The 16,932-nt window shown below is 37.7% G+C and overlaps 1 protein-coding gene across 1 annotated transcript in view; it reads left to right on the forward strand.

Moving 5' to 3' along the window:
• Positions 1-16,932, forward strand: part of SPATA17 (spermatogenesis associated 17) — a 90,746-nt gene that overhangs the window by 28,708 nt on the left and 45,106 nt on the right. Inside the window, exon 6 of the mRNA XM_074144197.1 lies at positions 5,049-5,172. Coding sequence (XP_074000298.1) covers positions 5,049-5,172 — 124 coding nt within the window. The remainder of the gene's footprint in view (positions 1-5,048; positions 5,173-16,932) is intronic.

A 16,932-nucleotide genomic window follows, 5' to 3' on the forward strand; every position in this document is an offset into this window, starting at 1 on the left:
AATATAATAGATTAAGTCAAATGATATTATGATGGCAGGTCATATTCCATTTTCACCTACACCAATGTAATGTGAAATCAAGTGGCATGCAGTGGTGTACCAAAAGTATTGTCCCACTAATTTAATTTTTACTTCCATATTCTGTATTTGAGCAGGAAGGATGATATATAGTCAGGAAGGTAAAATTGATTTAGGTTATCTCCTTTTATGCTAAGGTTGCCTACTGCCTATGCTGCAGGAATTTTATGATTTGGGGTCTGAAGTGTTTAAAATCACAATAACTTTATAGTCTTTCTGGGTAGTCTAGGCAACTACACTAATTATTGATTTTCTCAGGTACCCTTTACTTTAGTTAGTATCATAATTCTATGGTTATCTGGTCAAAGGAACACATAGTGCTAGTGAAAATGCAAACAGAATGCCATAGTTTGATAAAGTTCAATAACTGTACGTCAATGTGGATTTGTAAAATAATGCAATTCTATGCTGAATTCTTAAAATCTGTATATTGCTGAAATCATCACTTGAAGACCTTTCCAAAAGTGCCAGGAACAATATTATATGTGTATTTTTAACCTTTATACAGACAGCAGGAGCACTGTCAACTGAATTTGCATCTCATAGCTGGAACCAACACCACTGCCTACTGCATAATGAGGTATCAGAATAACAATAAGTTCCCTTGTCATATGAAAATGTTTTATTTTCAAACCATATAAAGCAAATAATTTTACCATTAACAAATCAATAGCTACTTCACAAATTTGTTACACGAGATCATTTTTAATTGTGGGCTTTGAGCACATACATCGATAATCTTATGCCTATTTTCAATTATATGAAACGTTCCCTATGACAAGGAAGATACACTTTGTGTTACCCAGTGTATTCACTTTTTTAACAAAAGGATGCATCCTGAACTTGCGCTAATAAAAATTTATATTCTGATTTGTTGAACAATTTTCAGATCATTGTAAGACACTACATTTGTTAAAACCTACACGTTTGGTCTACAAAGATATTCCATAAAAATCCACGTGAGAGAAATTCTGATTGGACTAAGCTTATATGGGAAACCAAGTTTGTAGGAAGATGTAGTACATGCTGTTAATATATCGAGATAAGCTTTAAGATAATGAAAAGATTATGTGCTAAAAAAAACCCAAACCCGTTTTTTCAGTTATAACAATTTAATAAGCAGTACTATTCCAACTATGAGCATGCAACAAACATCATTTATAAAAACAAAACAAGACCATTAATTAACCTAAAACATGTTTTGCATCTACAGAACTCCTTTTCTCCCAAAATCTTAGTGAAGCTTTAAAAATGCAGGCCAGACAATTTGCCCATATTCAATTATTTCACTTAACACTGAACCACGAAAGGTTCATCCTATAGCAAATTCAGTCCAGAATCTGCAGAATATCATGCATCATAGCTAGTATTCATAATATCAAATAGTCCCAAGAGAAGATTGCTTACTAGTACTCAATATACCTAAGATATGTATGAACAAAGCGAAGGCTGGCAGTAAGTGTAAGAGTTTAGTCCAAAGATCATGTAATTTCAATGGATTTTCAATTGACTTTAATGGAATTTGGACTTACTTTCTCTGGGAAGGCATAAATGTAGAAGGTCACAAGCAAGAAACTTCTCAATAAACACATTGACACGTAAGCTGTCTGGAAGTCTAACTCTATTTGGAAGTCTAAGTTTCTGTCTTTAATATCGCTTATGCTTATATGCATTTTTCTGTATGGTAATAGTGAACCCCCCTACACAGTGGTATACACGTTAGTATTAATCTGCTAATGTGTGAAATAGTATATTCATATCTAACTACTTTTAGATTCTATGCTTTTGTTGCTCTTATTCAAATTATTGAAAGTATGGTAAAAGAGATGAAAGTTTCAGGTTCAAATAGCTTTAGAATACAATCTATATGTATGCTAAAAGTTCTATGCTTTCCAGTCGAGAAAGGTTTGGACTACTACATACTCCTAATTTTGTACTGCCTCTAAGGAGAGAATCATCTTGGGAGCTGTTATCCCTGAGACGTAACTGTCTGCGTGTTCTGTGCAACTGTACAGAGCAGTATAATGCATGATAGGAATATTTTAGCACAACTGACAAAAAGTGTAGGCCGCAAAAGAAACCTAAACTTTTAAATGAATTACGGTACAGCATTAGTGAGGATGTGTGATAATCAGGAAGGATCGTGATAATTTGGATGATAGTACTGTCTAAAAAGATCATGAATTACATTGAACTTCAACAAGTATTTTAGACTTCATTTAATTTCAGCAAATAATGACTATTAATCATTCATTCAAAGTAACCTGATAAATTCAGATTGAAGACAATAGGAAACATTTCGCATCCCATTATCATTACATCTGTTATACAAATTTATATTTTTATCATTATTTGGGATTTTTCAACACTAGTTGTGTTCTAAATAACTAAGTTTCCATATCTATGAAGAAAGTACATGAGTATATAAGAACATGAATAAACTGAAGTAATATGTTGATAGACATTTCATCAGTTATAGATAGGGGTACTAAAGCTGAATAGCAAACTTTATTTAAAAAGGAAAAAGAAATAATGTTAAATATGGAAAACATGGATCATACACTCTGATATTGAAGATAAAGTGGCATAAAATAAAAGAACAAAGTTGATACTATATGCATTGTGTATTTATTCATTTGTTTATGATTGATTGATATAGAACAGTTTCCAAGTAAAAATGCTTATGTGCCTGCATGCAGTGACTCTGAAATCTGTACCTTAAGGACAAAGAAAGGTCACCAATCTCTCCAACTCCTAGTTCTTTGTCAAAAATGGACACAGTTAATGAGGTTTGTTTGGTACAGCACAAATTCTCAGACACAGATAGAGATCCTTTCAATGGAAACAAATTTCTTTGGCTTTACCAGGTTACTTAGCGATTAATAATAGCCTTGAGATGCAGGTCAGAAAGGTCATCGTCCCTGCTTGCCAACACAATCTAAAATGTGCAGCTAGTCCAGCTCTGCAGGCTTTGAGGCCCCGAAACACTATGCATAAAGCAAAACAGGCTATTTTCCAACTTCTTTTTTCATATTAATAAGCAATTTTCAAGAGAAGGGTGGCAAAATGGGGGCCATGCCACACTAAGTAATTCATTTATTTTGCAATTTAATCTTATGTTGGAAAAAAATTACACTGCTGCAAAAGCATAGCATGGTGATTTTTAAACGTCAGTGTGCTTCATAAGTAACCTTGTATGAAATATTGTATTAGCAGCCTTTAACAGTAAGCTGCAACAAAAAATATTTCCAGAGATTGAAACAGACCTATACATCTTTTCCAATCTTTTATTTATTTTCTTTTCATTCTATTTTTTTCTTTTACATTTGAAAAAAGCATATTTAATTATTTAGTATTTTAGTCATTTTAGTTGATAAAAACTTGAAAGGCTGAAACATAAAAATTCTACATTGCAACTTGTATTTAAGAATGTGATTTCATAGTGTTCATATTTATAAAGCAGTTATTGCTCTTTCACATATTTTGATAAAGTAATTTAACATTATGATAATTAAAATATTAAGAATAAGTCTAAGTACAATATTAAAACAATTTTCAGGAGCAATATGACTTTCCCGTGGGATTTTTCATATCAGCAAACTTATTCATGTGAATATTTGGACAGGATTTGACCCCTGTCCTAGAGTGTCTTATTTAGTACTCGTTGAAGCAACTGAGAATATTATTGTGGACCTCTCTAAATAATTTGTTTTGCTGGAATATTTGAATTGTCCAGACATGTGAACAGTGTATTTTTCTTTGCTTTTCATTTTATGGTATACAGGCATGCTTAAAAAAATAAAGACTAGAATTTACTCACTTAATTAACTTTTAAACAATCTAAACGCTTGACTGCGTATGCTTGGTGTCTTTGGCATGCAGGTTAATTTGAACTAGCTATTTCTTAATAACAAAAATAACAAATGTTAATCAAACTAACCTTTTTTAACTGGGTCAAAAAAATTCCATACACATGCACTGTGCACAGCAGCATGGATTTTGTTTCTTATAGAACATTAATTCACTCCACTCTTCGCATAATTTATGGTGAGCCTGGATCTATGAAAAAAAGCCATTGAGGAGAAAATCTATGCCCATTTTTTTGGTAAAGTTTTCCTCTAAACATTCAGTTAAAATCATGAGGTTTCTCTGTTGTTCAAGAGCTGGTATTAGGTACAGTTCCTTATTTCTTTTAGGACCTATTGAATACACAGACCCAACCATTTAGATGATACTATGTGTTTGCAAGCCTCTGTCATAAAGTGGCTCATGAGGCAGTCATGTTCCTGTTCCTTGTGGTGGCCTGCACCATTGCTATCAGACCAGAGTAGAAAGCGACCTGTGCAAGAAACCTAATGCTCTGGAAGCCCCTCTTAATGACACTGCACTCATAAAAGGTTTACATCCACTTCTCCTCTATACCTACATTCTGAACCTTACAAAAGGCTCAAGCATCTAGGAGTTAATGTCAACTCTTACCTTGTGTCTACTATTCTCTCTCATTCCGTAAGTTCTCCTCTGTTTGCAGATCAGAAGGAGGTGCTGCAAGGCATTAGCTGAAACATAAGTGAACAACTTATATTTTGAAACAATTTGAAGGAAAATCACTAAATTATAATAACTTCTGCTTAGAGAAATTCAAACTAGAATGACTCTTAAAGAAAAAAAAGGGACATATATGAATGCTAATTTATCAAGCCATAAAAATATGTAGGTTGACATATTCTGATATGAACTAATATACTATTCATAGTTTTTATCATTTTAATCCTATTTCTTCACAGTTATATCCATATAGAATCCTGCTGCCGTGGAACTGAATGAATTGTAATTTTGCCTTCCAGTGGTGTCAGTATACTGCTAATGCATAATAGCAGAACACTGTGAAGCTACTTAAGGGTTAAAATAAAATAAAACATTAGCACATTTTTTATTGTTGTAATATAATTAGTAGACTTATTTTATTACAGGAATGAACTCCAAGAGTATATAGAAATGAAGGAAAATGAAGAGAAAAGGAAAGACCTAGAAAAGAAAGAAAAGGAAAAGAAACACCAAGCCCGAAAGATGCATTACCTCCTTAGCACTGAGCAGGTTGGTATACCTGTCCCTGACAGCTCATGCAAACCACTTGGGCCCCCAGACTGACAGAGATAAACTAGCAGGCTGAATGGGACATGACTTGTTGAAAAGATATCACAAAGACACTACTTCGAGTTCAATTTAGTGCTTTTCTATAGGCAAGAGCAGGTACCATGACTATTCCATGACAGCAGCTTCATAGAGGCAGCATCAGCACTGCTGGCAAAAAGAGTCCAAGTCAGCAGTTTGATCTGCCACTGTGATAACACAACACGAAGGGCATAACCTCGCTTTAAAAACTCATTTTGACTGGCTTATTGTTGTGTTGTTGCACTTGTCAAGAACTAACAAGTTATTAAGCTGAGAAGGGATTTCATTTTTTTTCCTTTTTTTTTTTTAATTGAGCTAATGCTCGGATTGGTGCTGTGTTCTGCTTAGTTTTAGGATACATTGTAAATGCAGGTTTTCAGCTAAAACTTTTCCTAGAACTGCCTGATTCATCTTATTTAGTGTTGTTGTTCACATAGAAATGCCTCATAAATTTTAAATATTTACTGTTTAAGTTGTTTTGTATTGATAAAAGTTGGATATTTTTTCAAGCTTTCTTATGTAAGCTGCTTTACAGACAGGTGAATATAGCAATAGATATATCTTATACAAAATTGATATGATTGGTAAAGCTTGTGGGTTTGCCTTTTTTTAGTCACCTTATGTGAACTTTTGTAAAAAAAAAGATTCTGTGTCCATAAATGTTTGGTGATTTGTTGTTCTTCATATGAATAAGGAATTAACTTGCATTAAAGACATGAACTAAGTGCTTGGTTTTTGTAGGTTGTAAATTATAATCTGTGTGTAAAAACTGTTAATCCTAAAGAATGCAGGAAAAAAACCGTGACACCTAGTGACAGAATATTTAGTCTTTCTCTCTGTTAGGAAATTGTTTGTGATCTATCCAATAAGTAGAAATAGTTTAATTCACTGGCTATCAGTTATGAAAGCTCAGTTTGTAAATAAAATTTATTTGCAAAAAGAAATAGCATAGTAAAATATTATTAAAAATAGCATTAAAAGTTTTCTGAGTGGCTTTTAGACAGGGGGGCTAGTTAATAACTGAAATTAACTCACAATAATTGATTTGTCCAGATGTAGATCTAGAATACCAAGAATAATCTGTGCAGTGTTTTTATATTGCTTGGAATGGTAGAAAATGGGCAATTCTTGTTTTGAACAGAACAATTTATGTAAACAAATGCATAGACATTAATAAAGAATCATAGAATCATAGAATAGTTTAGGTTAGAAGGGACCTTTAAAGGTCATCTAGTCCAACCTCCCCTGCAGTGAGCAGGGACATCTTCAACTAGATCAAGTTGCTCAGAGCCCCATCCAACCTGACCTTGAATGTTTCCAGGGGTGGTGCATCTAACACCTCTCTGGGCAGCCTGTTGCAGTGTTTCACCACCTTCATTGTAAAAAATTTCTTCCTTCTATCTAGCCTGAATCTACCCTCTTCCAGTTTAAAACCATTACCCCTGTCCTATCGCAACAGGCCCTACTAAAAATTCTGTCCCCATCTTTCCTGTAGGCCCCCTTTAAGTACTGAAAGGCCACAATAAGGTCTCCCTAGAGTATCCTCTTCCCCTGAACAACACAAACTCTCTCAGCCTGTCCTCATAAGAGAGGTGGTCCACCCCTCTGATCATTTTTGTGGCCCTCCTCTGGACCTGCTCCAATAGGTCCATGTCTGTGCTGAGGGCTCGAAAGCTGGACGCAGTACTCCAGATATGGTCTCACCAGAGTGGATTAGAGGGGGAGAATCCCCTCCCTCGACCTGCTGGCCATGCTTCTTTTGATGCAGCCCAGGATACGGTATGCCTTCTGCACTGCAAGCACACATTGTTGGCTTATGTCTAGCTTTTCATCCACCAGTACCCTGCAAGTCCTTCTCAGTCCCTTCATCCCTCAGCCTGTATTGATACTGGGAATTGCCCTGACCAGGTGCAGGACCCTGCACTTGGCCTTGGTGAACTTCATAAGGTTCACAGGGGCCCACTTCTTGAGCTTGTCCAGGTCCCTCTGGATGGCATCCCATTCCTCAGGTGTGTTAACCACACCACTCAGCTTGGTATCATTCACAAACTTGCTGAGGGTGCACTTGATCATTGATGAAGACATTGAACAGTACTGGTTGCAATAGAGGACCCTGAGGGACACCACTTGTCACCAATTTCCATCTGGAAATTGAGCTGTTGACCACTACTGTCTGGATGCGACCATCCAACCAATTCCTCATCCACTGAACAGTCCACCCATCAAATCCATACCTCTCCAATTTAGAGAGAAGGATGTTGTGGTGTACAGTGTCAAAGGTCTTACCAAAGTCCAGATAGGCAACATCTATAGCTCTTCCCTTGTCCGCTGAGGTAGTCACTCCATCATAGACAGCCACTATGTTTACCTGGAGTACATTTTTGCCTGTTTAGAGACATTGAATGACCTGTGCTCTAAAAAGATTTTAGTAAACTTAGTTCACTTCTGATGATACTGGCTTAGCAAGCTGTAATGCATTTTTAAGGAATGGCAAGTAGTGCTTTATTTCAGCCATCCAACTGGAGGACTGCTGGTAGAAGGCAGCAGTAACTATTACTTTCTGATGAAGTGGGTTTCTAATGTTACAGAATTAGAATTTAGCTAGCGGTGTTTTGCAGAACAAAAATAGTCTTGGGTTTTTTTGCTGAGTTGATTTGTGAATACTGGGACTAAGAGCCCACAGATTTTTTCCTTTATTGCAGAACTGTGCTCCAAGAACCATCTTCTTTTGAAAGTAGTATTTCCAAACATGAAGGAGTGTAAATCAGTACAACACTTACAGACAGCCTGAAAAACAGCAAAGATATATATGAAGTAAACTATTTATTGCAATCAAAGTCAGTATTCCACAATTGCAGAATTTACTGGTTTGATGCTCTGTCTGACATTTTACTCTCTATATGCCTGATCTTCTGATCTGACTACAGCTGTGTCTTGCTGTCTTCAAAGGATAGTTAATTATATTACCGAGCAAGGTCCATTCATGTCTCAGTAGAGCCAAGCAGCAAAAGTCAACACTTTTAAGTGATATAAGGAAAAAATATAATTTATAAGCAGGGAGCATAGAGAATGAAAAGAGGAGGTTGATGAGCTGGACTTAGTGTAGAGTCATGCATTAACTAAAGCCCAATAAGTTGTAGAGATGACCTGCTAAAGTTTGCTACAATCTCCTCCCCTTCCTGCCATGCATAACAAGGTGCAATGATGGAGCTGAGCCACTTTATGCTTCAAGACTGCAGATGTTCAGGCATGTTATATGGGCAGTGTTCCAAAATCTGTATTTGCAAAAATTGTTTCAAATATATCCTATAGTTTTGAAACTTTTTGTTTTATTGCAGGCAAAAAGGGTGAGGAAAGGGTGTTTACTTGCTGACAGAAAGGAATTAAGGAGTTGTTGCTTCTCAATTTTAGTAAAGAAAGGCATATCAAGTTCCATTCTCCACTATCCACAAGCTGAAGCCCAGAAACCCATCTCAGAAGTGTGTTACAGGTTAAACAGGGAGATAATCAAACATCGTAGCATTGCACATGTAGCAGATAATACAGTTATCCTTCCTGGCCTTAAAGTCTATGAAACCTTTATTGATTGCAGTATTTGCTCTTCTTATTCCACAGATTATATGTACGTATATAAGGTTTTGCCCATTGCTAATCACTAGCATTATTTCACATTTCAAAAAATAAAGCTTAAGAATGCTAGTATCATGAGTGTACAGCGGTGTCTAGTATGTATATAATAGCATGGCCTATGATTAAGTCAACATGTTTTGTCTTTTTCATGAATTAACTTGCCATTCAAACATTTATTTCTTCCATAAACTGTCACCTTTATAAAGAAAAAAAAAAAAAGAGAAAGAAATGGATATCAAACTCTGAATTAGTGTGCATTCTTGGTTGTTACTGGTACCAGGTATATACACATAGTCTTATATAGACAGATATGAGCTTGCTTTCATTACTTTCCAAGCCAATCTGGAGCTATAACATGGGACTGAACCCATTACCAAACTAATTAGTCCTGTTGAGAGCCATGGTATATTAGCTCAAGAATTAATGCGGTTACACAGCTTCTGGTCAGCTCAAAATATAGGCAGAATAAGTGTGTGCATGCTTTAAACTCAGGAACAAGGAGTTTGATCCACCAACAAAATATTACATAGGCATATCTACATTTAAGTTCTTTTTCAGAGGGAGCTGTGTGTATTGAGTACCACTGCAATGAAACTGACATTCAGGGAAATCACTGGATGATAAAAAATGTGTGGTATTATACTATACAATATATACAATTTTCCTGTATTTTTGAAAACTGTTTACAGAGTGTATTTTGCCATAGAAAGTTACCCATTTCTCCTTGTAGAAATACATTGCATTTACACAACCATTGTAGTCCTCGTAAGAATAAGCTGTTCATTTGAATAAATGAATGATAGTATTTTAGCAAAGAAGTTTAAAGAAAAGAAAGTTAAACAAGTTATGATATTTGCATAATCAATAATTACTAGCGGTAGTAATGATAATTTGCTGTTATTAATAATATATATTAATAATTTATATTAATAATATAATTATTGACTGACTGTGAAAATACAATGTTGTGCATCCTGCCAACTTCAAAACAGTTTTTCGCTTTACTAAAAACCAGCTAGGTATTTTTTTCTGTAGTGCCAGTAATATCCATGCAACACAAACATAACCCTATTTGTAGGCTTAACAGTGTGCTTGAAAAAAGGAAGTAAATTTTTATTTGATTTAAATTAAGTTAGTTGCCAAATAATTTCTGGAGAAATAAAGCATGAGCTCTAAAACTTCATGGTAATAGAATATTGAGCTTTTAATCTACTTGCTATATATGCCAGTAGTATCGATAACAAGTCAAGTAACATCTTGCACACATAAGCTTCCTTTATTTGAAGGAAATTTTTCCTACATGTTTCCCTTAGTTATGAAAAAAACCCAACGGTCAAGTCCATGCCCTTCTTATCATATGTTATCTGCTCTGCCTACTGGTTGCTTGTTACAAGAGATGCCAGTGTAAAGCATAGCAAGAAATAAATATGAGATGGCAACTGTGGGGTTTCCAAGCTAAATTCCATTCTAAAAATAAGATTCTCTGTATTTCAGATTTTTAAATTTATGTGTATATATAACAATGTTTTCCTTGTCTGTTTTTACCCTAACAGTCTAATAAATTCTGACTTCATGATGAACATGATAAAAATTACAGTACATATTTAACAAACCTTTCCTTTTGTTAAGAATATTTCTTGTCATTTTTATTTGTAACACAATAGAAATAACAGTGCAGATGTATTTTTTCATTTTTTTATCTGTTTTATCATGAACTGCATTGTAATTTCTTATTGAGACATGAAGCTTATAATATTTAAATTTTTCTTATTAGTCCATAATCACAGTATGCTATTTCCACTACTGGTAATAATCCTTTTTTTAGTTGTCACACCATTGCAAAACGTATTTTGACATTATCGAGAATGTGGTGTCATACATGCATCACTTAAGCTTATCCTTGCTCTGGCTGGTGGACTCAGTCCCAGCCTCATATCCATATGTGGACTTCCTGCTCTGTGATAAATCATGCTGAGATTAGAGGAGCTAATACTGGTCCTCTGTTCTGTGGGATCTTCTGTTGTGTCTGAATGCTTTAACTATTGAGACCCTGAGAAAAATTAATCATGCAGTTAGTTCTGTGTGTATGCCTACTCTTGATTTTTGTACAGAATCTTCTTTCTGCTGGGGCCTGATCAATTAGATCTGACTGAGTCAGACTGAAGGTTCCCCTGGCCCTTTGACAGTAGCCAACAGCATGTGACTAGGATAGAGGAATAAAGTGGGGCAATGGGGCAATATAATGACATGCCAAGAATACTCGAATACTCTCCCAGTTTCCAGCAATTGGTAGTTTAAGGACTTGTAGTTTTTTGTTGTAGAGCTTTTCATTTTTGGATTTTTAAGGTGTTCAATTTTTGTCTTTGTATTTCTCCAATTCCTGTCTCTCCTAATACCCAGAGAAGAAATAACCTAAACAGAGAGAGTGTGGTAAGAGATCTAGACCCACAGCGCTAGCTCTCAAATTGAGCTTCCTTGGAAGACCAAGTTCACACATTCTCCTTGCAGTATTGTTTTGCAGCGTGCTCATTTCAAAGCACGTACTGTCTCTCGTATTCCACCAGGAGAATATGCAACTGCGAAGTGCCTTATTCACCTTCATGATTAGGTGAGGTTCTGTGGATTGCCCCTCCTATACCAGGCAACAGTATAGTCTGTCACTTTTCATCCCTCTTTGTTAGGGTGACAATTTCTCCTGATATCCTTTGGCAGTTTGTGAACAGATACTGCTCATAAGCTCCTAGGTAATTTTGAGCTGCCAGAGAAGAACAAAGGCCACGTGTAATAATGGGCCTTTTTGTTGTAAAAGTTACAAAATCTATGACATTTCTTTCAGCAACTGTCAGTAACAAGGCATGAGTTACCTTTTCAGATTGCAGTAGTTCCTTCAGTTTTCAGTGCCTGCTTGAGTATATCACCATCTCTCTGTTGAGTCAAGGCTTATGTGTTCAGACATGTGGCTAGTATTTGCCCGTATTTATTCCCATTAAACTAAGGCATTGGAAAGGATTGCTGGTAGGGGTATAATAGGTGGTGCTATAAAATAAGTACTTTTGATGGAACTAGTCTTGACTGAGGTAATCCTTTCCAGGGAGATATAAACATGTGAGACAATAACTCTTTAATACTTTAGCACTATAGAAAACAATTTAAAAAAAAATATGTAAGAATAATGTTCTGTGAGGAGGAAGGAAATGTTAGCATCAAGTGAGTAACAGTGAAAAGTTCTAATTTCAGCAATTAGAAGCAAGCTTTTCCATCTCTCTGTGTAACACCCATACTCCATAAGCAATTCCACTTTAGGGTAATGGCAATCATTTAGCACACTTCTGTGGACTGTGGATTAGGGCTTTTGTAATAAAGATAGCAAAAACATGCCCCAGGGTAGCTTTTCAGCTTCTGTTTTTTAGAACAGTTTCATTTTGCTTTTCTGTAGTTATTGTAGAACTCAAAATTATATCACTTTTATCAATGGTATCAGTCATTATTTCATGTTTGTCAGTTCATAGATTGAAATATTTTAAATTCAAATTTTATTCAATGCTAAGGTATTTTTTCATTACATTTTTTCTGTCAACAGAGATGGCAATCCATAAATGTTACACTGACTGTGTTTGTCCCCTTTTTACACTACTGGAAATCATGAGTTAATTCTATTGAAGTTACTACACTTACATCAGGTGTAAATGTTCTAAGTGAGGAATAAAAAAAAGTGTCCTGGGTTGAGCGACACAGGACTAACTTTTCTTCTAATGCTGGGGAAAATTGCACTTTTAGAAGACTTTAGTGTCTGAATTTGTGAAAACATTTACTTTATAGCCAGCCAGGCTCTGTGGAATTTAAGGTCTCAGTGTTTTTGAGCCTTGCCAGGGGCAGGAACAAGGAGGAGCAAGGCCTGGGCATTTTACCCAGGCTGGCCAACAGGATTCTTTCATACCATGAACGTCACATTCAATATAAATTAGAAAATTATAAATTAGAAAAGTGTGCTGCGTAGCAATCTCTCCCTTGATGGCAATAGTTCAGAGAACTCGTTGCCCCAGTGCTGGAGCCCTGAGGCCTTCCCTTCCTCCCGAAGCCATTGTACTCACAGTGTCTGACATTTGTTGTCCACTGCTGGGAGTGCACAGCTTCCTACTGATAGAATTGGCTGAGTATAATTCTTGTCTATCTTATATTGATATCGAAATTAATACTGGTTCTTTAGTACTATTGTTAATTATTTAGTCTTATCCTATTAAATATATTTATATTTAATATAATACACTCTCTCCTGGATATGGAAGGTAACATAGTGACAAAGGATGAGGAGAAGGCTGAGGTACTGAATGCCTTCTTTGCCTCGGTCTTTAGCAGTGGAGTAGGGTGTCCCCCGAGTACCCAGACCCCTGAGCTAGCAGTTAGGGGCGGGGAGCAGGACGAAGCCCCCGTAATTCTAAGGGAGATGGTGAGGGACTTGCTCCATAACCTCGACATAAACAAGTCTATGGGCCCAGATGGGATTCACCCGAGGGTTCTGAGGGAGCTGGCAGAAGTGCTTGCAGAGCCACTTTCCATCATCTACCAACAGTCGTGGCAAACTGGGAAGGTCCCAGCCGACTGGCGCCTAGCAAATGTGACGCCCATCCACAAGAAGGGTCGGAAGGATGATCCAGGGAACTACAGGCCTGTCAGTCTGACCTCGGTGCCTGGGAAGGTGATGGAACAGATCATCCTGAGTGCCATTATGCAACACATGAAGGATGCCCAGGTGATCAGGCCCAGCCAGCATGGGTTCACAAGGGGCAGGTCCTGCTTGACAAACCTGATCTCCTTCTATGACAAAGTGACTCGCTTGGTGGATGAAGGAAAGGCTGTGGATGTTATCTACCTAGACTTTAGCAAGGCCTTTGATACAGTGTCCCACAGTATCCTGCTGGAGAAACTGGATGCTCATGGCTTAGATGGGTATACTCTCCGCTGGGTTAAAAACTGGCTGGAGGGCCGGGCCCAGAGAGTGGTGGTGAATGGAATGAAGTCCAGTTGGCGACCGGTCACGAGTGGTGTCCCACAGGGCTCGGTACTGGGGCCGGTTCTCTTCAACATCTTTATCAATGATCTGGACGAGGGGATCGAAAGCACCCTCAGCAAATTTGCAGACGACACCAAGCTGGGTGGCAGTGTTGATCTGCTGGAGGGTAGAGAGGCTTTGCAGAGGGATCTAGACAGGCTGGATCGATGGGCTGAGACCAACGGGATGAGGTTCAATAAGGCCAAGTGCCGGGTCCTGCACTTGGGTCACAGCAACCCCAGGCAGCGCTACAGGCTTGGGGAAGAATGGCTGGAGAGCTGCCTGGCAGAAAAGGACCTGGGGGTGTTGGTCGACAGCAGGCTGAACATGAGCCAGCAGTGTGCCCAGGTGGCCAAAAAGGCCAACAGCATCCTGGCCTGTATCAAGAACAGTGTAGTGAGTAGGACCCGAGAGGTGATCGTCCCCCTGTACTCGGCACTGGTGAGACCCCACCTCGAGTACTGCGTCCAGTTTTGGGCCCCCTACCACAGGAAAGACATTGAGGTGCTGGAGCAGGTCCAGAGAAGGGCAACGAAGCTGGTGAGGGGTCTGGAGCACAAGTCTTACGAAGAGAGGCTGAGGGAGCTGGGGTTGTTCAGTCTGGGGAAGAGGAGACTGAGGGGAGACCTTATCGCTCTCTACAAGTACCTGAAAGGAGGCTGTAGAGAGGCGGGGGTCGGTCTCTTCTCCCAAGTTACAGATGATAGGACAAGAGGCAATGGCCTCAAGTTGCGCCAGGGGAAGTTCAGGTTAGATATTAGGAAATATTTCTTTACTGAAAGGGTTGTCAGGCATTGGAATGGGCTGCCCAGGGAGGTGGTTGAGGCACCATCCCTGGAGGTATTCAAGAGAGGAGTTGACATAGTGCTTGGGAATATGGATTAGTGTTGGGTGGTGTGGTGGTGTGTGTGTGGGTTGCGTGTGTGGTGGTTTTGTTTTTGGTTTTTTGTGTTGTGTTTTTTTTTTTTTTTTTTTTTTTTTCATTGGTTGGACTAGATGATCTTAAAAGGTCCCTTCCAACCTCTGTGATTCTGTGATTCTGTGATATTTCAACCCTCGTGTTTCTTTGTGTTCCCTGATTCCCCTTTCCGGGTGGGGAGGGGTCATCGGGTGATAGAATTGTCTAAACGAAAATAAATTGTTATGGGTTTTCTCAAACCATAAAAAAAAGCCACAAAATCCTTCTTGGAGCAGACTAATGAATATTCAGAAGACACAATTGATTAATATGCTTCTAACCTAATGTGCTGTCCTGTAAGAGCCTGGAAAACAATTGGTCTAAAATGACACTGTTTGACACCCACTCTGTCTCTGGACATCTGGCAGTTTTATTCTTATAAAGGTGAGGACTCTGTGGATAAAACTCTGGCCTTTGATCTTCAGATCCACAGTTTAAGAGACAAGGCTGCAAGTTTGGTCATTTCATCTTAGCCCCGAGTGAACAGTCCACATCACAAAATGATTATACATAATTTGTTACTATTGGCAGTGTCTGTTCAAGAAAGGCCAAGGACTGAGCTAGCACAAGGAATGAATTATCTCTTACCTTTTACATTTTATTTCCTCCATCTTTACTGTCTTAATTTTACTATCCTGTCTCTAAAACATTGAGGGGATGAAATTATCATTCATTATAAGTACTAATACTTCCTGAAGATGAACTAAAATGGTTAATTTTTTTTACATGTTGGTGCCCCAATCACTGAACATCCCTACCCATCCATGGGTGTTTAATATCCACTCATCACTTCTCTGCCAAGAAGTCAGATATTTCTCAGTACTTCCCAAAGTTTGTACCATAAAAAATCCCATTTAAATTAAAGAGGAGAGTGTGAGCTTTCCTAGCTCTCAGGCAGGCTTGCAGCTATACTTAAATGGCATTAGTATATAGAGCACTTCATGCTACGGTGCTCTGTTTTTATAAAATATTATTTTCAAAGGATTCTCAATTTACATTAAATCCTTCTTACATTACTTGTGACAGGTATGTTTGATCAGCAAGCCTTCTTTATGTATTCACTTCCACATTGGAAGCCAGATGTATCAGTCTATTCACAGGTATTCACTATAGGAAAGTCATTCAACTCTTGTGCCTCATGGGGCACTATACACAGTCTCAGTTCACTTGAAAGGAATCTCAGTTAATGTTGCTTAATGTTTCTGTCAAAAAGCAGGGCAAAGCAAAGTAAACTGAAAGCAGCCAGTAACTGAGCTGTTTGTAATTCTGGAAGACGTTGTACCTGAACAAAGAAAAATGTTTATGTCTAGGTTAGTTCCATTAGGTCTGAATTCCAAAAATGACCTTTAAGTGTTTTTGCACACACACTCAAAAATCTTTAGTTTTTTTAAAATTTGAGTCCAGCTCTTGCCCTTTGGGATTACTCATCCCGAGAGCACTCAGGATTGTAATTCTGCTACTCAGCAGTGTCATGGTCATGTAAAAAGAATGCCAGTGCTGGAAGCCAACATACACCTCCAGAATCTAGTGTGCACTCTGCCAAAATCATTGAGTGACAAAGTTTACAATTCCCACAGATTTTCCAGGTTAGCTGGTATCCTTTTCAATCAGCCTTTCTTTTTCTCTAAGAAGGGATGGTTTTCTCGGTAGAGAGGGCAAGTACAATCAAAGACAAAACTAACATAGCAAGCATGGTGTTCTTCATGCTCAGAAAAGGGTAACTCCATAGGTTAGGGAGCAATGGAAAGAGGATGGGGAAGTACTATCTGTTGACCTACCTCCTATAAGAAATAGATGGCTATGCACCATTTCAGATGTATTTCTCCGAAAAGTACTTCCTTCCCATTCACTCTTCTCACAAGTCTCATTCTAAGCAAAAGTGCTTCCAACAGAAATCAATAATTTCTCCCTTTGCCACACTTCCCAGAAAACAAGATATTCACATTCTATTTTTTAAAGATAGTGACAGAATGAACTTAAAAATAGATCAAGTTTAATAATTTTAACCACGTTCTGTGACAGTATTGCAAACTCTACTTTTCCT

This window comes from Numenius arquata, chromosome 2 (assembly GCF_964106895.1).
Source record: "Numenius arquata chromosome 2, bNumArq3.hap1.1, whole genome shotgun sequence".
Lineage (NCBI taxonomy): Eukaryota > Metazoa > Chordata > Aves > Charadriiformes > Scolopacidae > Numenius > Numenius arquata.